Raw genomic sequence first — 20,403 nt, 5'->3', positions numbered from 1 at the left:
TAATGACTTCCCAGCCCTGCCCGAGCACGATGTGTCACACACAGGGTGTCAAAACTTGCAAATGATTACAGCACAGCAGACATGCAAGCATTTACATCAATAGTGGCAAAACACTGTTATGTAGGGCTGACATGAGACACTGAAGCCTTAAAGGTATTTGTTTCAAAACCAGAAAGCAGGACCAGCTGGCCCATCAGTTGATTGTAACACTACATGATGAAGACTGTCCCTGCTTTTGTGAAGTAGGACAGCACAGGTGAGTTACAGTACTCAAAGCAGATGACAGAGACTTGTTCCACGGTTTCAGCTGCATGAGCACATGCCTGTAGATATATATATAACCAGAAGTCTGTTCATTTGATCACTGTCAACAGCAAAACTACTCTCTCAAATAATTCAAACCTTTTTTTTTTTTTTTTAAATCCCATTGTTTGATGACCTTTAGGAAAAGCAGCTCCCCAGATTCTCTGAAATCTAGTTCATTATCGAAGTTGACATGCTCAGCTGCACAGGGCCGCCTCTCAGAGAAGACACACAAGGGTTGCGCATCTTCCCCCAGTGACATTCCCATCTGGGATCAGTGTGAAGTGTTTCACCTTGATGTAAAACTTACCACATTGATGGCAGCAAGGGGCAAAAAGCATTTGAAAATCATGTTCGCAGTACTTCCTCCCTTCAAACTGAAAATGGAATAAAATCTGAGCGTTAGAGAGATGAGGAACATGCCCTTAATATAAATGCTGTAACATACCAGTTTTTTTCCAGATGCAATTAGGTAGCAAAACATGAGGGGCTGCACAAAAAAACCAGACCATGTGCTAAATCCACCCACCTTAATTTGACTACTAGTTAGCATGTAGCATTAATAGCGCACCATTCCTCTAATGCTGCTGACAGTGTAAGGCATCTTCTGTCACACATTTAAACAGAATCACAGGTTGGAAGGGATGTCAGGGATCATCCAACCTTTCTAGGAAGAGCACAGTCTAGACAAGATGACCCAGCACCCTGTCCAGTCGACTCTTGAAAGTGTCCAGTTTACATCACAAGAGATGTCTGAATTTTGACAGACTGCAGAAACTCTGATGCAATTGAGTGAATTCTGGGTGGCAGGAAATTAGCTAACGAAAACCTTTCCTGGGGGGAAGCATTTTCCCTGAACCCATTTGATCTCTTCCCCACTCTACATTTCCTGCAAGAATGACCCAGCATACCAGAGGAAGTCAGTACAGGGGGAAGAATAACACCCAGGGACAGAAATCTTTGCAATTTAAGGAGCAATACAGCCAAAACATGAAGGGAAATAAGGCTTTTTCTTTGTGATGCTTATTTCATAGAATCATAGAATCATTTAGGTTGGAAAAGACCCTTAAGATCATTGAGTCCAAATGTTAAGGAACAAAGTTCATTACATCGACCAGATGAAATAGGGAACCGATCTTAAGGGATTTGGATTTGGATCTGAATTTTCTCACAGCTTAGAGAAGTTCAGCTGCAGTTCAAGCTTGCATAGGAAAAAAAAATTACAGGAAAAAAAAGTTCTACAGCACTGCATTAGCAACTTAGCTGGAGAATATGTAAAAACATGCAGGCAAGTATGTCCTGAAATGCAGGGAAATGTTTAGATACCTTCAGGCACATCTTTACTAGACACACATGCCAACTAGCATGTCAAAACCAGACAGACAATATTAGGTATGCTATGAAATGTTTGCATTTGAATGTCTCAGTTTGAAACACTGGAAAAGGGGAATAGCAGGAAATGCCACTCCTTCCTTTTTACTGGGTCTAAGACAAAACAAAGTGAATAGCACAAAATACTACCCACAAATTAAGTTTTGGTGCATGGACAGAAAATACAGCAATGTCCTTCAAGATTACTTGTTTTATACTATGAAATTCCACAGATCAAATCCAATGTAAGTATAGTAATTACTTGTGCAATATACAGAGCCACTGGCAGGATGGGGATCTAATGAAACACTCTAGAAGTCACTAAATACTTGATATCAGAAACTAATTCCTGTGCTCAACCTGAACTGCACCTACAAGGAACAGAAAGAAATGTGCTCTATCCAGACACTTCCAGAAGTCTCTGCTAGCAATTTATCAAGTGTTTTTTCCAGCGTAACACCCTACACAGATGACTTTTTAAATTGGAGATACTGGGTTTTTTGAAATTGAGATACAGAGGGCTATTACTGTCTCAAAGAGTAATGGAAATCATTGGTTCATTGAGAACTGTGCTTGCTTCCTGCTGGATAAAATCCTTTTTAAACTGAAAAAATCCAAAAGCTTCCTGTTTAGTGTAAACAGCTGGTCCAATGCATCCGTGGGTCCTGACAGAACTGGTGGATGAAATTGCTCATACACTGTCCTTCATATCTGAGAAGTCATGGCAGTCTGATGAAGTTCCCACTGAGTGGAAAAGGGGAAACATAACCCCCCTTTTTAAAAACAGAAAAAAGGAAGACCCAGGGAACTCCAGTCCAGTCAATCTCACCTCTGTCCCTGGCGAGATCATGGAGCAGATCCTCCTGGAAACTATGCTAAGGCACATGTAAAATAAGGAGGTGACTGGTGACAGCCAACATGGCTTCACTAAGGGCAAATTGTGCCTGACAAACTTGGTATAGGTCTGTGCGCTGCTACCTGTTGTAAGACTCTGCAACTGCAGCTCTAGGCAACGTGGCTTCCATGCAGCGGAGTAAAAGCAGACCAGAATTGCTACTACTTCACATCTGACAGCAAAGCGCGCGAGTTTGGAAATGCTGCTGGCATGTACTTGTGCTAATTTCTGTTTAGGTTGAGTGCGTAAGAAAAGATGCTAAACTGATGATGCAGGTGCTAACCTGATGATGCTGAGCAAACTGTAACGCAAATACACCCTAGCAGGTCCTAAATCCACAGTTCCCATGCAACATTAGGCACACACATATACCCATATGCAACGAGGCCAACACTGGCTGGTTACAAATCCATATTACAATTTCTAACATAGGCTCAGGAGGACATCAGCAAAATTCCTGCTACGCTGTGCAGACTCCAAGCTGCGGATGGGCACTGCTATGGCATGGCACCACTTGTGCCTGCAAGTGGCTTGGCTCTGGTGCCAGACCACGGTGAGCTGTGCTGATCTGTGTCCCTGCGGGCAGCCCAAAGACATGTCCCGTGGCATTGGCCTGACCAGTTCAGCCTCCACCCGTGAAACACAGCGTGAAAACTTATCACAGCACTGTTCGATGACAAGTGTGATAAGCAGCTTAATGACTAACTGGAGGAACTCTGCAAGGCTTGCAATAGGCAGGGGAAGAATATTTGACTTCCCAATTCCTAAGAGCTGGAAATAATTTCCAATAAACATTAACTTAGCTAAACCAGGCACAGAATAAACACAAACTCATGCTGGGCAACCAACAATGCCTGCGTTTACTCATGGGGAACCTGCTCAGAAAAACACATTACCTGGCCACACCTCCAAACACATCCATCTCTCAGAGTGTGTTAAGCCAGTCAGAGGAAGATACCCTTTCTGGCCTGTCTTCTCCAGTCACTTTCTCTTGACAGCAATACAGATCATCTCAAGACTTCAGAGCCCTGTCAGCCTGAGCACTGGCCAACATAATCCCACCCTTTACCTGCTTAGGGCTGTCCCTCCCTCTCCCCCAAATGCTGTCAGCCAGTATGTTCCCATCTCTAGTACCGAGGTGCTGAATGAAAGAAGAGCAAGCTGTGCCCTTGCCCGCCCTTCTCCCTAAGCAGCACCACCAGGAAACCCACTGGAGTTTCCACAGCAGTCATCTCACAGGCCACTTGAAAGTGCTAAGTGAAAGTCTTTCTGGCAGCATGAGACATGTGTGGACACCCTAAAGGGTGCAGAGACAGAGGATACAGCCCTGCTGAAGATTTTGCAGCTGAAACAGCCCCAAAGGCACAAGGACTGGGACAGCATGGATATGCACTGACCTCTCCACCTGCTAGAAGATGTCCAGGACAGGCCAGTATAGATGGGGGAGGAAGGCTGGCTAAGATTTATGAGCCATCATCTGAAAGCTGTTGGAGGGCTTAAACAGACCAAAAAGTACCTCTCTTCAACAGCAGCAGACAGACTTGCTGGCGCAGAAAGAAACTGCAAGACTTTGTGGTGGACACTAAAAGGGCTTTAGGCAGAGGGTGATGTGAAGTTCAAGCTACATACAAGCCTTCATGTATTCATTTAATCCTCATCACAATTATTTTACCTCTGTAACAGCTGTGGCAAAAAGGGTCTCTTCTCAGCTGAAACCTTACACCTTCTATGCAACACTTCTTAGGAACAAAGTCTCTACGCAGCCTGAAAAAAACCCTACCAACGTTAACCAAAACATGTTTAGTACGTGGGGCTATTTGCATTCCCAGGACAATCTATCGACACTCACTTCTGACTCACTACCTTTAACAGGGAGCATCAGTTTGCAGCAAGAGAGTGCTCAAAGACCAACCATAATAAATACAAATATTAGCAAGGTAGCAGTAGGAAGCAAAATGCCTACATCCAATACATTTAAACACCACCAGGATACTTGCCCCTGCCAAGGAGATTCAAGTACAGGCACCTCTGAGCAACAGAGAGGTTGTAATATTCCTGGTTGAGGTGCAAAAGTAAGACTTTCTTTCCGCTGCGGTCCTTGTCCATCCCATAGGATATACAAGGTGCCTAATGCAGGATTTATCAAACCTTTATCTTTAACAAAGGACCATTCAACTTTCTGAAAGGGGTCCCTGGAATGTCTCACTGTTTACTGGGTCAGAAAAATGATGAATAAAGTACTCATAATTTAGAGAAAACACATTTTATTGTTTTAAGACAATTTTATTAACACAATTAAAATATTTTTGTCTTAAAACATTCGTATCACTTTACGCTTGCCTCAGGTCTTAACATGTCAGGGTGGACTCGCTTACCATGCCTGCAAGCAGGCAGCAGCTCAGTACATATTAACAATTGTAATGCAATGTGTAAGTATCTAGGGGGTGTTTTGTTTTGTTTTTATTTAATTGCTACTGCCTTGCAGCTCACCTTTTGATGTCTTATGGAACACAATTTGTGCAACACTATCCCTACAGCACTGAAAGGTCTTTTGATCCTCAAACAAGGCGGGAGAAAGCAAACCCCAGGAATCCCCTTTGCCAGTCTCTTTTCCAGTCCACACTCCTCCCTCAGCCTCTCCACGTCACCACATAATGTGGCTCTGTAAAATTAGAAGTACTACTGTGGAAGTCAAACTGTTGAGCTCTTGCCACGAGGATGGCACACTGTATGTGAGAGCACAGCATTGTGCTTTTAACACACTGCTGGCCTACCTTTTCAGAGCGCAGTACGACATAAATCCTGTAACCGCTACTCTAAGTTGGACTACAAGCTACTTGAGCAGGACCTTATCGCTCAGACAGCAATTCCCTGTCTCACATCATTTACCCTTCCTTATACCAATCACTTCATACTTTATGAATTAGTCTAAGGCTTTCCCTAAAGTCACTTTGTGCTTGAGATAGCTGAGCCACATCCTGAATCCCCATGATAGGGGAAGGCAAAAGAAAATGACACCGATATCAAAATACCCATCTGAGCTGAGGGCAATCTACCTGGAGGTGAGAAATGTGAGTGAAAGTGGCTTTTAACCCTTGAAAGCATGTGAGAACTGCTAATTTTGAATGCTCCGGTTTGTTAAACCTAGAGTTGACCCTACATCGGCCCCATCTGGTTTGGGCTTTCCACACACCCTGATCTAAGCATGCTGACTTACAGGTCACCTCTACAAGCAGCTTTTCACATGCAGTGCTGGCCTCACTCAACTCAGCAATAAACCTCCTACGGACCACAGGATACTGGGGATTCCTTCTATATGAACGCTCTCATGCTTTCTCTGTATTTCTGGTATGACGTATAGATTGTCTTCACAGATTTCAGGAGGAAAAAGTCTGCGCTGAGAGATGAATCTCCAGCAGTTCTTTTGTCAGCTGTGATAACATGAGGCTACACATTTAAATTAGGTTACACACACGTGTTCTCCAAATTGGCACAGAAACATTTCTGCTTTCTTCTCCCTCTATTGGGCATATCCTTTTGGAGCCCCATTCTTGCCACGGAGCTTTCTAAGCTATTGATCTGCCCGTAGTTACTTCTGGTATGGGGATGAAGGCAGAAGGCAAAGGTCAGGGGCGAGAGGGGCACTCTGCACCACTTACCTCGTAGAAGAGCCCTTCGGGGAACTGCTGAAAGCACTGGGCGCAGACGAAGCACTGCTCGTGGTACAGCTCACCGTTGCTGTTGACAATTTTCTCGGCAGGGGCAAAGCCACCTCTGCAGCGCTCACAGATGGCATTTGCAAGCGCGTTCGCCATGTTGCTGTCATAAAAGAAAAGAAAGAAAATTAGCCCAAATAGGCAACAGCACTGCATGTAGGTCTCTTTTTTTCCCCCAAAGCCAACTGCATCAGCTCAACGTTAGGCTGCTCCACACAAGGTTTTTAATGGACTTAATGACTTGTGGCATCCCCTCGGAAATAAAACTGCCATTTCCTCCGCTCCCAAACTCTTTAGAAACAAAAACCCCATGACGCACTCTAATAACTATTAATTAAAAAAACCAAACCAAAATGTTGTTAATATAGCTACATTTACAGGCTTTTTATGATAAGAAAAGGCAGGTAATTCAAAGAAATACTGTAAAAATTATGAAATGCATTAGAATTACAGGAAAAAAAAGGGCAAATATTAACAATAATTGAGGACTGGCATCCCATAGGAAACTATAAATTATAAATCCGAAATAATTCCCAATTCTAGAATACATGTAACAACATTGGTTCAAAAGATCTAAATAAGCAATGTGAAACTGTACTGTATCTAGTCTGGCAGATATTACTGAAAACCAGAGCAGGTAAACAATTATTCCTTATATAAGCTTTGCATAGCTTGAAGTAATTTTACAAATTTAGTTTGAAGCCATGGGATTTTTAGTTGGTTTGTTAGGGTTCATCTCAGGGAGGCCACCCCACGGCGTGGCGGTGTTGGTCCAGGGCCAAGGAGGAGGGTGGGAATGCTCTGGCTGCCCCAATGCGTCCCACAGGCAGGCCAACACAAGCTGGCGACCCCATGCCAGGAATGCAAAAATTATTCAAACTGCAACCTTGGCTGCTTCTCAAAGGCACGTGACCATAAAATGACAGCACAGTAGCTGCAAAATATCAGAGGAATTAGCTACTTCACTAGGATTGCGTCCACATCTGCAGAAGACAGTATAGCTGTGTTTAAGTTAATTAAGGCTCCTGTGCTAGAAAAAGGCTCACTTGATTTTCCCTTCGCAAGCATTTTCTTACTCGTATCTAGACTGTCAAAACTAAGCCTTCCAGGATCAGCTCTCTGCCCTGACCCCATTTGATAGCAGAGAGCAAATACAGGGCAATGGTCTAGTTTCATTACAATCTGACCACAGCTGACAAAACTACTGACTCAAACATCTATCCAGAAGCTTATTAAAAAACTGACATTATTTTAAACACCCATGCACGCATGCACACATTTTGATACAGATATCACGCTGCGCCTGTAAGCACAGAGCCCTTAGTCCTCTGTGAGATGCCAAGCCTTTCCTTCCAAGGGGATAAGACCTCTTGGCTCCCTCACCAGGTTCAACATGAACTGGATTCATTCCTTGCACAGCATCTGAGGAAGCAAGCAAACATCTAGCACGTGGTTCAGAAAGGAATGTGCTTTATCTATTTCTTATGCTGTCTCACAGAAGAGCCCTATGCAAGGTCACACCTGATCAGTTATTATTAAGTGGCTTTTTTTTTCCCTCTCTCTATAGATCTTTGCAGAAGAGGAAAACGGTAACTGCTACCCAAATATTCACCACCCTCTCAGTGAAACGAGTGGGCAAGTTTCACAAGGATATCAGATGGAGAATGGTGTATCCCACACTATTCCATACATAACAGACAAGCCTACAAATGAACTGCAGTGATTATATGTATACACTGTGGTTAATTGTAAAGCTTGTTGATAGCCTCCATGGATTGCTTTCTGTGGTGGAAAACCTCAGTAACTTCACCGGTCCTCCTTATCAATCTAAATGAAAGATGATCACAGCAGAAACTGGGATGTTCATCATCACCTCAACAGTTCTTGAGCACTAAGGATGTTAAACTTAAGAAACTATTTAATGTTAAGTGCTGTCATACACAAAGTATAATCCAAGCAAAAGCATGAAACAAAGTTCAGAAACAAATGAACGCATAAAGCTTTCCTCCTTAGTATGCAAAAGTACTTCACTGTGATTTGAAACACACCATATAGGTAAATCCAGAGACGTACATAATACTTCTGCATTAGTGAAGCAGTTTATCTGTTTGCCCGAAATAACAGGCAAACAACCTGAAGTCAGAGAGACTATTTGACAAATTCCAACCATGTTTCAACTGAATAAAAAATTCTGATGCACTTAATGATGAAGTTTAAAGCAACAGCTCAAATTTTAGTTGTCGATTACAACTGGCAATGAATCAAGCAGAACCGTGGCAAAGGCTGCGTTACAGAACAGCTTGCACAGCCTGTCCAGGGCTCAGATAATAAAATAGAAATGTACAATACGCCAATAATGTCACCGTAGTTAAACCCCGAAGCCAAAAAGAATGAACTTACAATCTTGCATAAAAGTCACAAAACTCTTTGTAGAGTTTTATGTCACTGTGTCTACGTTGCAATTTTGACACCGGTTTCTCGCCTTCGTTTCCTGCAGAGTTGTGAGCATCAGGAGCGACCTTGTGTACAACCTCTTCATCCTCAGGGATGGGGTAAGGGTGAGCTCTGCGCTGGAAGTCCATCTCTCTCTAATTGCTTTGCTGGGTGTATATATACTACACTTATACTGCAAAGAAGCTGTAGGCAAAGTCTGCAAAACAATATGCTGGACTTCCCCTTGTTCCCAGCAAAGTGATTTACTTTCACAGCTCCGTGTCGTGCAGCCGGAGCTGCTCAGTGCCCTGCTAGAGCTTCAAGTTAAAAGTTCAGCAGCGGGGCGGTGAGTCCGTCACGCTGTGATTTACTGGTGCTGGCTGCCAGCAGAGGAGCACGTTCCCCTGCCAGGCCCTCATGCAAACTCAGATGCTGGAAAGGGGCTTCGCTGCCGGCTGCTGACAGAAGCCGTGCAGGAGAGCTGTGCTACGGGTAACCTATGTGAGCGAACACGTTCACCACCAAACTTGTCCGCAGCTACTTTCTGTTGAGGGGGGTGGAGGCGGATTCCAACAATATTTTATCATGGGCAAACCAGGAGCGGAAAGCGCGAAGAGAAGATTTCTGTCATGAGGTAAATATTGCTGTAATGTTACTGTATATTAATTACATTGTAAAAATGGCCTTTAATGTTCCACTGGTGTCTTCTCAGTCATACGCACTGAATTTATCTATAGGCATCTTTCTTCTTGCCAGCACTTCAGAGAAGGGGTAGGTACAGATGGATAGTTCGGTTTCTGTTTGCTTCACAGGTCATTAACCAAACTGCCAGGCATGCTATAATGAGCAATATACGACGGAGGAAAAACGAAGCTTGATTTCCAGTGATGTGCTGCGTTTAGAACAATTATCTAACGTAAGAAAACTTCATAGGTTTGAAAGCTGAAGTAATTTACTGTGGATATTAGGGAACTGAGAGAGCAAGACCAGGAAGAAAGAATAAAAATTAATCATTCCTTCACCACAGAATGCCCTCCTAATGTTGCAATTATTTCATGGTTATATTCTATTTAAAAACCCTGTTGTGCACTACTTACTAAGGAAGACAAGGATGATTAGCTGCAGATCTGCAGTTAATAATTACACCCCTGCAAGCTCTCCCTGCTTGAAGTACAGTGCTCGTGGCAGACGTGGGATACTCGGCTTCCAGCAACTTGTAACTGCAGACAAAGCAGGGGTCTGGGAGGCTGTCCTGAGTAACTGTCTCTTGAGCTGAGCTGACTCAGCCTTGTTAGCAATCAATTGAACTGCACAACCGCATGCACTTTGTGCTCATGACACACAGCGTCTTGGTATCTGAAGAATCTCCTAGTCTGTGAGGGGGCATGAGAAAGCAGAGGACAGGAAGGAGACAAACAGGGAATAAGTAGAGAAATTAGGACTAGAAGATGACAAAGGATATGACAGAAAGTCCAGTCAAGGCTACTACTTAATACACCGCCTTCACCTTCCTAGGACCTACTGCAGAGGGTCTGGTTTATGATGGTTTGGGGCTGTATCTCTCACCACTAGTTGGGACAGCTTGCTTGGTAGGTGTACAGCAGTGCACACACCACTCTCCACGCAGGCCTGAGCTTGCACATAGCCGTCTTCCCACAGCCTGGCCAACACCATGCTACGCTTCTGCTGCTGCCAATTTTGTGGGATGGATTTGGTCAGGCATCTTTCCCTCGCCTCCCCTCAGCAGGAAGCAACCTCTAGGCAAGCTATTCCTCTGAGCCACAAGACATCAGGGTAGGTGGGACCCAGGCAGCATGACCCTACTTATTTACCCATCCATAGCTGTGATTATACATCTTGCACCAGAGCTACTGGAAGCCACGAGCTGTGGCAGGCTAAGGAGGCTGCACCCTCACCACTTACATGGCTTGGCTGGAGCTCAAGCCCTATTTCTACCTGTGATGGAGAAAGTTCCAGATCAAGCAATACTCAGGTAGTAGCCCTAGGCCACAATGAACTTGCCAGAGCACCGTTGCAGGAAACAACACTGGAAGAAAACGCTTCTGCATCCGCTGGAGTACCAGTGATGAAAACGAGCACTCTTTGGCAATGGAGATGTAGGCATAGTGATGCCAGCTCTTCTTCTCCACGCCGCTCCCCAACTTTTCCTGCACAGATCAATGCTGAGCTTTTGTGGGTATAAAGAACTCCAGGGAGACTGACTGCAAGGGACTAACCATGCTGATTCATCCAGGATTAGTGCAAGTGCAGCAAGCCACTAAGATAAGAAACAGCAAGCCAGTCTGCCTCTTCCCCTTATCACTCAATTTTTTTCTTCTATTTTGTCCCAGATCGCAGGCAATTCTCCTGGGAGGCTGCTGCTGTGATTCAGACAGCCCTGAAGAGGTTCTTTCTTCCGGTGGACTACCTCAGCCTTTGCAGTAACCTGAAATCCACACGCTACCAAGGTGGCTGGAAGCCACTTCTGCTGCCTTGCATCTTCTGCGGCGAACAGGAAAATATTGGCTTGCTTCTTCGGCGTGCTACTGCTCAGTCTTCTGCTTGGCTGTAGCAAAGCAAGTAGTACAGCAAGTCAGTGCAATAAGATATTAATCCAAAAAGCCTGTTTTAATCTTCCTAGCTTTTTTCAAGAAGCAGTCCTACAAGGTAATATGACTCCATATGTGCAATAAGTAGAAGCTGCCTGGTTCTGAAGGCCTATTGCCATTGATGCTGGTGGCATTAGTCCCAGTTTGTTTTCCATTAAGCAAGAAAGAAGCTTGCCAGGAGTTTAAAAAGGGCCTTTCTGCTACTGAAGCAAAACATAGTTTCTACTGTGAAGTTTTGGTAGTCTACAAATCCAGAGCAGCTGGCCATCTTTTTCTTTTCTGTCATTTTGCTGGAGGCGTGCTGCCAAGATCTGAAATACGCTGTTAAAAATACATGGCATTTTCAATAGGGAATTCTAGGTCACTCTGAGGTGAAGCCATCCACAGGGAGCGAGAAATGTGTAGGGGGTTGTTGATTTGCAGCAGCGGCTTCCCAAGGGCATTCCCTGGGATCTGGGACAAGACCTACCAGCCTGCTGTTAACGAAACAGCGATAAGGAGAGGAGAAAAAGGAGACGTTCAGTATTTAATTGGGAAAGGTATGTAAGAAGGAAGAAGACAGAGAGGCTCCTCCTGGCACACAGTGGATCTTATCAGAAGCCAAAGCTGATGGCGGCGAAGGTGCTAAAGGAAACAGCAGAAGAGGGGATGCGAAGCACCCCACTGTGTCTACAGAGAAGGGCTTTGGAAAACAGCAGCAAAAATAGCTGCACTGCTTTATCGTTACTGACGAACGACTGCTGCCCCGCTCACACGCTGCTTTCTCTGGAGAACTTTCAAATCCGCTGCCCATGCCGGTGGCTGCCAGAGGCAGACGGGGACTCTTACAGAGAAGGCTTGGTGGCCAGCCAGCCCTGCCAAGCATTTCGCTCCATGCCACAAATAGACGTGCTGAGCAGTCACGACTCCAAACAAGGTGCTTGGCAAAAGCAGCTGCTGCTAGGCAACCTACTCGTGCCACCGTGAAATATCACTGCGTCACCGGTGCTTTTGGGAGGCCACGTGCCCCATCGGGTTATGCGGGGGGAGGGATAAGTAATCACAGTGCATCCCTCCCCTTCCCTCACAGGTAAGGGTGATTTAATTTTAATTATACTTAACACAGATGCTATGCAACAGTACTCACACGCAAAATACAGAACAACTAGAATGGAAGCTTTGAGCCAAAATATGCGTGGGCTTGCAGTGCCCTGTGTTGATTTCTGCACCAACCTTTTAAAGCACTGATTGACCTTTTGCATCTTTTTTTTTTTTTATTGAAATTAAAACCACTTTCGGGTTCTGTTTATTGCAATTGTTTACCTCTTAAGCAATGAAATACTTTCCATGTTAAGCTGGTCTCCTAAGGCAACTTGAAAGAAGGTACAAATCTTTTCTATAATAAAGATGCACATTACGGGTAGGATTTTCACATGTGCCCAGCACTGCTCTAACTTCTGTTTCTATTAAAAATGATGGAAAACCATCTTGAAACCACTGTAATAAGAACTAGGTGAATTCTGAGCGCTCCTAAAAGTTTCAGCCTTTAGTCTTCACCACAAAAAGCATGATTAAACTTATGTGGTAGGAGTTTAAACCGGGCAAATGAAAAGGCAGCTCTAGCTGTTTCATATACTTCAATATAAATTTATTCTAATGTAAACATGTCCAAAAAATGCTTTGCTCTCCGCAAACAGAGAAGGTTCACATTCCATCTCTCCATAAGGAAATTAGTATAACTGGAATAAACAGGGAAGCAGAAACTTCCTACAGAGTGTTTTATCAGCCATACAAGCACAGTAAAAAATCAGTCTCTGACAGAATTCATAGAAAGGCAGAGCAATATTTAACTGTAGCGCTTTCCCGTTGTAAGTAATACTTCAAAAACTATTGTATTTTCTTCCTGCTCATTAAAAACATTTCCAAATGAAGCCATGCTTTGCGTAAAACAAGAAATGACTTCTGTGTACAGATACTTGATACTCTTTAAAAGAGCCATCTCTTCCTCCCTGACTACTGGTTTTTGAATCCTAAGCAGGCAGGAAGAACAAAACAACAAAAAGATGCGGTATCACAGTTGAGAAGCTCACGAGAACCCTAATAAATTTCTGTTGCATGAGATACAGCATACAATCACATATTCTTATATGTGTAGTTGACTGCAGGTACGCTTGACTATGCTAAATATACTGTACCCAAACTTGTCCAGCGCAATATGATTTAAAGATGCATTTGCACTAATGCATTTCATATAGCAACATTTATATCCCCATTTCCAATTTAAGAATAATAAAAAGGTCAGCTACTCAATACTAGGGGCTGTACATCAAATGTCTTTGAGACACTTGCTCTGACAAGAACTATCTTTTCAAGACTGATGAGACAAGATCAGGGCCACCAAGCTCAAAAGCATCCTTCTGTTTGGACATATACACAGTGAACTTCATATCATCAAGATCATTCAGTTATAAAATTTGAAAGCGTTTGGGCAGAACAATATTTATACTGGTGGAAATCAAACCACTGGAAAGTCAAGGGATGCACAACAGAGTGCGATCAGGCAACTGCACGCAAATTGCAACTCAGAGTATATGTGCTCCTCCTCTGTTGCTTAAGGAATAGATTTAAAGTTCAAATATGTAAAAATGTACAAGGCTGATCTTTGCATTTTATGACACTTCAGGAAAACAGCATCCTGGCTTCTATCAGGAATAGTGTGGCCATCAGCACAAGGGACGTGATCATCCTCCTGTACTTGGCACTGGTGAGGCCATGCCTGGAATAATGGGTTCAGTTTTGGGCCCCTCACTACAAGAAGGGCATCGAGGTGCTGGAGCGTGTCCAGAGAAGGGCAACGAAGCTGGTGAAGGGTCTGGAGAGCAGGTCTTATGAGGAGCGGCTGAGGGAGCTGGGGTTGTTTAGCCTGGAGAAGAGGAGGCTGAGGGGAGACCTTATCGCTCTCTACAACTGCCTGAAAGGAGGTTGTAGCGAGGTAGGGGTCGGTCTCTTTTCCCTAGTAACAAGTGATAGGATGAGGGGAAATGGCCTCAAATTGTGCCAGAGGAGGTTTCGATTGGATATTAGGAATAATTCTTTCACCAAAAGGGTTGTCAGGGATTGGAACAGGCTGCCCAGGGAAGTGATTGAGTCACCATCCCTAGACATATTTAAAAGACATGTAGATGTGGCGCTTAGGGACATGGTTTACTGTGACTTGGCAGTGTTAAGTTTACAGTTGGGCTCAATGATCTTAAAGGTCTTTTACAACCTAAATGACTCTATGATTCTAAAATGCTGCACTACCACATTTCTCTTCAGAATAACAGTTTCTTAGCGCCAATATTCAGTTCATGTCACTTGTCACTGAAATCCACCAAAAATCCTTCACCGAATCTTTAGGGTAAAGGCAAGAGCTTGCCTTTGCTTCTGCCTTAGCCATCTGCCCATGCCAGCTGGAACCAGCATTTTCGTAAGCCAAACACCACGACCTGAGCAGCTCATTCAGGAACTATAATTAATACCATGACTCAACATAACACCCCGGCTACCAGGAGGGACTTCCAGTACATCCACGCAGTTCCTTGTAGGGCAGAGATAAAAGCAACACCAGGCTTCGCAGCTCGCAGCAACCTCCTTATTATAGTAACGTCTCCACTGGAGACACCACGCTGAGGACTGACCTTCAGCTTTACTGACCAGCACGTCACTTCTATGCGTCTCCTCTCAAATATTACTTTCTATCTACACCTCCAGCAGCATAGTGTCTCTAAATACTTTCACCCTCGTTAAGTTTGTTTTTATATTCTATATGAGGAAGTGCAAAGGTTTTCATTGCCTGAATTAACCTGGTTTGGGCAGAAGGTAGAATGTGGGAAAGAAAACATCGCCTCAGCTGTTGTTCCTCTCTCACACACATCTTAAATTGTAATTATTAGTCACTGAGTTTTGGTTTCACATTTTTTTCTTCCCACATTCGCTGCAGCATCACGAAGCTTTAAAACCAGCAGAGGATGGCAGATAGCTGAGCCATCTGCAGTCAACATTGCAGAATTAAATAATGGCCCCAATATTCAGCCAAAGAGAATAACCAGAAGCTATTTATTTTCCTAGGAGTCAAGCACAAGTAATGTACTGACAAATAAAGCTAATACAAAACAGCATTGCTTTCATACTTCATTATGATGGTCTTAACATTTTGGGTAACACAAACTGAAGACCTTCACCTTGTACTTTGTATTTATTAGCTCTTCAATACTAGTAGCAGAACTTTCAAGTAAGCATGAATGAATTTCAGTAGCAGTTACTGCAAAGCAAGACTTCCATGCATTTTCCAAACCGAAGGCTTTGGTAACTACTGCAAGAACTTTTTAAAGTAACATTTTCCACCCCAACAATTGCCTAATCCTGAATGAGTAAAGCAGGAGTGAATGGTTACAATATATATTTTACCACTTGCATGGGAAGATGTAGAAGTCACCCCTTGCAACAGCATATTTCTGGGATTATCTGAAGGTGCAGCCAAGGGGTTTTGTGCTTTGTATCAGAGAGGTTTGAGCCCCACCAAAACTCCTTCCCCTTTGCAACATACCACGGAGAAGTGGGTATAATTTGAAGATTAGCTTTAGAAAGGAATGTCGTTTAAAACCAAGCAATTACTTGTATACTTCAGGCAAAATTCATGACCTGCAACCTGGTAACTCATGGAGCTATCCTATCCCAAAGCTCCACTGCTACTATGTCCTTTAAAAAATAATAATACAAATATATATCTAAAAGGAGCAGCTTTTAAAAATATATCTGAAATAGAGTGTATGCTTCAGTTTCTGGAGTCGGCAAGGAGAAACGTACAAAACAATAACTGAAAAGCCGAACATCAAGCGAGACAAACAGCTTTCAATGCAAATTTTCCATAGCAGAACAAGAAAGGGACTAGCCAGGGCAGTTTTGAGTCATGACTTCGAGTGGGTAACATTTTTCCAATAGCTGCATAGAAACAGAGTTCAAAAGGTAGACTCAACTTGGGATCAAGAACTTTATGATCTATGAAGAGCGTGGCATGTACAAATTTAACATGCTGGAAAAGACAAATGCCATTTCCCATCCGCTTCACCTTCGCCCGTTCATTCCTTCCTTGAACAGCTTGAATCTTTTCAGTCTTTTTTAAAAAGGCACAGCTGAGAAATGCTGCCAGGTATTGCCAGCTGTGTCTGCCAATATGTCACTTCTTTGGAGGCTAATAGCTAACAGTTTTTAATTAATTTTCTTCTAGCTCCATCATGGCCATTAGAGTAGATAGAAAAAGCAGAAAAGCTACAGGGAAATATGTCACAAATTCATAAACCAGATTTCTTTTGTTGGACAAATGGTTCCAGAAGGTCATGAAGCTTCATTTTCTTTATACATAATGACACATCATAGGATGTCTTAAAATCTGCTGGCAAAGCTGAGAAGTGTCATTCAAAAACACTGCTCACAGAGCGTTATATATGAAAACATCATTTCAGAATGTTACCAGGCACTACCTAAAATCAGAAATTTCTACAAAGCTGGCAGATACAAAGACAAAAACTGAATAATGCCTAAAGCTGCTGTGACAAATCAAGCAAAGAAAAAATGAACACACAGCCATGTGCATGACGGCATCAGATAATACACGTGAAAACTCAGAACACCACTCATGTTTGGGAAACGTCCTGAGATTCCTGGGTGCGAGGCAAGACCGGAGGAGTTAACTGAGACGAAATACGCTGAATGTCACCAACTGCGTAGGAAGTTCCTGAGCCACAGCTGGCAGCAAGCTGGGATTACTACCAAGGGAAATCCCATAAAAGGCCCGCTCTTTCCTTACAACTCCCTCCACCGTCACAGGCAACACACTTGGCAAGCCAGACCCATTCCCATGTCTGGAGAGCATCATGTAAAAGGCCCATGGTCCTCTCGAGGACACCACGTCTGTTAGTTTTGCATTTCCTAGAACAGCTCCAAGACCACAGGAAAACAAAATAAACAGAAAGGGAACCCAAAAATAACAGCCTTTAAGCTTGCTCTCCCCGTGCCTGCAAGTTGGTGATTTTTATTAAGTGGTGACATTTACATAATTTAGTTCTTCTCTCCTCTGCAGAATACTTCTGTGTGTAAATTCACTTCAGTGTGACACACGCATTCAACGGAGAGCTTAATTATAATGAAGAATAACGAGCAATCACAGTACAGTTTCTGTAGAGAACACCTCTGATGAGGTACTATCAAAACACATGAAAAAGAAAGCAAAAAAAAAAAGAAACCTACAGCTTATCTTTAGCCAGCTAGTCCTGTAAGAAAGAGCAATGAAAAGCCTAATTGCTATAATCACTGAAGTTTAACAATTTACTGAAATCAAAGATTATTACAATGAGGCAAGTGTTCAAGTAACAGTCGTAATTGCTTGGGTTTCTGTTACGCAAGCAGCTACCTCTGGTCATTTGGAGTCACGGGATTGTGATAGTCAGGGTGAGCGAGTCAAACAAAATTGCTCAGGAGTTATTACGCAGTGCAAAAGACAAGGGATAAGAGAGAAAGCAAGAAAAAAGGGTGTGTACCTCATGAGTAATTTTAATCCCTAGAGCAATGAAAAGTACAGCACTAATGAAAACTAAAGCCTCTAGCCATTTGGATATCTCAAACTAAGGCACAACACAAATTCTAAGTATCGCAATATTAAAATGTAACAATGAAGCATGTTTTTGCTGGCTGAAAGTTGCTCTTATTATTATTATTATTATTAATAATAATAATAATAATAATTCAGTGTTAGGTTTACATGGACAAATCCTCTCTTCAATTAGAGCAGCTAGCAGAGGAGCCAAGGTGTTCCCAAGCATCTGATTCAAATGAGTATTTCTAGGTCCCAAGTCTTTACTATTCCACCAGAGTTTCTAACCACAACACATGACGAAGTGTAATTTTTTTTGTGGCTTAACATTTATTTTCAAGCTCTTCCTGGTTTAATAAATCAGTCTCCTTTTTTACCACTGTACTGAATAACTACTGCTTTACCTGCTGACATTGGCACCATGAGCAAGTGAAACATCTACCTACAGAAAGCAGCTATATAAATATTAACATTTGTGATGCTATAAAGAAACGTTACCAGAGGAAATAAAATTTAAGAATTCTTCCAGGTGCAGACAGGTCTTTTCTTTCTGCCCTCCCCTGCCCTCAGAACCCTAAGGTGTCTGAAAGGTCAACAGGGTGCCTGGTTCCCCAGCCAGCACCCTCTCTCCCTCCTAGGAAGAGCAGGAGGTCTTCAGGGAGGACGTGCGGCCGGAAACAGCTGCACACCTTGGCTGGCTGCTACAGCAGACTTGTGACCTCGCACAACTCCCGAATGCTGTATCTTGTAAGGAAAGGGAAGCACTCAGCCCTACCGCATTGCTGATGTTTTGGGGATTTTATTCATTTGTTTCTTTTAATGCTCACCTACGAGCTTTGCACCGCAGAGCCTATCCCCCCAAGGCTCAGTGGGACATAAGAATGTGCTTACGTCTCCTATTTCATCTGCAAGGGAGTCTTTGTGCATGAAATTCTGGGGCACATCCACATGCCTTCCAGCCTGGAGTCAGTGCGCAGGGGCAGGCGGGAGCCTGAACGGACCCAGCAGAAGATTGCCTGCACCCACTCACATAGATGCAAAGGGAAGGCAGAATCCTTAAAGCTACTAACGTGGAAAACATCTACGGTGCTTTCTACACAGGAGAACAGAGCAGTGAACTGCCTGAGTAACTGTCGGCCACCAGCTGAAGCTTGCCAATGATTATTTGTTGCAAATGCCAAAATTTACTGTTTGGTAAAAACTTGAGACAAACCTCTTCAGAAGTTGTTTACATTTTTAATCACATTTGAACTCATATGGACTTAAAAAGAGACCTATGGACAACACTTTCATCAAATTAACTTGAAGTGTCACTGTCAAAAAAAAAAAAAAAAGATAATTGCCCCTGCTTTTCCCAGCACCTTGTATTTTTAGAAGAATCATCCTATTTTTACAAAGGCAGTGGGATGAGAAGGGGAAGGAACAAAAATAGCAAGCATACTGCTACCATTAAGTGTTCCTAATGATTAATCATAAATGCATGCACACAATTTCCTTCGGATCCGGTTTGATGAGAAATGCAAAAAAGAATAGCTCAGCATAGCATACAGTCAGAACTTTTTACTTGCCATTTCTAAAGACAAGGCAAGACAAGATTTATCAGAGATGTCATTTTTTTTTCCACCAAATCAATATAGCTGGAAAATAACAAGTCTTCCCCTCAGTTCTGAAAAGCAGATTTCTCAGGTTGTATTTAGTTCACTGACTGTTGTATCTGTTGCAGGCAGGGGATGTGAAGGTCCTGGGCAGCCCCCTGCATTTTCAGTGCTGCACCTGGGGATTATCCTGTGTACTTAAGGTCTATCCTTTGGTGAACCTGGTTCAAGCAGGGGAAGAGAGGACTGCATTCAGCATCCCTACTCCAGTGGAGGTCTAAACCAAGCACATTCTTGTACTGTGCACGTTCAAGAAAAGGATGAGCTATCCAGACCACCTCTTATGTGGGGTGGGCAGGCTCCAGTTCCGTACAAGGTCAGTAAAGCACCAGTAACATCTATAGCAGATTAAAAAGGCTCCCAGAGAGGTTATGAGGCTTGTTAAGTGATAGATGGAGTGAGAGAGGTAAAAAGAGAAGGCAAATTTCCCATCCCCATTGATGTGCTGTGCTGTCAGGACAAGGGCTGGGGCTCCCTTCACCTCACTGCAGCTACTGGGATAAGCTGGGCATGGGTTATGCCAGGAGGAGGTGGGGTGGAAGGGATGAGAGAGGCTCCTTGGGAGGTCAACTCTCTCCATCTTAGGATAGGTTTCTAAAACAAGGAATGAATCCTATCCGCCCATCCCAGTCTTGATCTCAGCTGATCATAGGGCTTGCTATTTATGGCTATGGGTGGCTTCCCTTGAAATGCCCTCACTCTCTTCAGCTGGATGGACTCTAGCAGTCCTCCCCAGACCCCTCAGGTCCCCACCGCTGCCGGCGGGACAGCTCAGTTGCTCAGCCCCCACACTGTACCACCTGCAACACTG

At 43.5% G+C, this 20,403-nt stretch overlaps 1 protein-coding gene and 1 long non-coding RNA gene across 6 annotated transcripts in view; one reads left to right on the top strand and one right to left on the bottom strand.

Moving 5' to 3' along the window:
- LIMS1 (LIM zinc finger domain containing 1) overlaps positions 1–20,403 on the bottom strand; it is a 76,572-nt gene that overhangs the window by 11,232 nt on the left and 44,937 nt on the right. For 4 of the 5 annotated variants that reach the window (XM_064439661.1, XM_064439670.1, XM_064439654.1 and 1 more), the window contains exons 2-3: positions 6,229–6,388; positions 614–680 (exon numbers count right to left, since the gene is read on the bottom strand). In XM_064439661.1, the coding sequence (XP_064295731.1) occupies positions 614–680; positions 6,229–6,388 (227 nt within the window). Of the gene's footprint in view, positions 1–613; positions 681–6,228; positions 6,389–8,685; positions 8,958–20,403 lie in introns of those variants that run through there. The other variant, XM_009503240.2, reaches the window with a different exon arrangement.
- Positions 8,955–13,237, top strand: LOC135310724 (uncharacterized). The gene is made up of 2 exons (XR_010370797.1): positions 8,955–9,352; positions 11,070–13,237. It is a non-coding gene; the product is annotated as an uncharacterized LOC135310724 (long non-coding RNA).

Source organism: Phalacrocorax carbo, chromosome 1 (assembly GCF_963921805.1).
Source record: "Phalacrocorax carbo chromosome 1, bPhaCar2.1, whole genome shotgun sequence".
NCBI classification, from domain to species: Eukaryota; Metazoa; Chordata; class Aves; order Suliformes; family Phalacrocoracidae; genus Phalacrocorax; species Phalacrocorax carbo.
The sequence above is the reverse complement of the archived record's forward strand: the minus strand, read 5'-3'. Positions and strand labels throughout refer to the sequence as shown.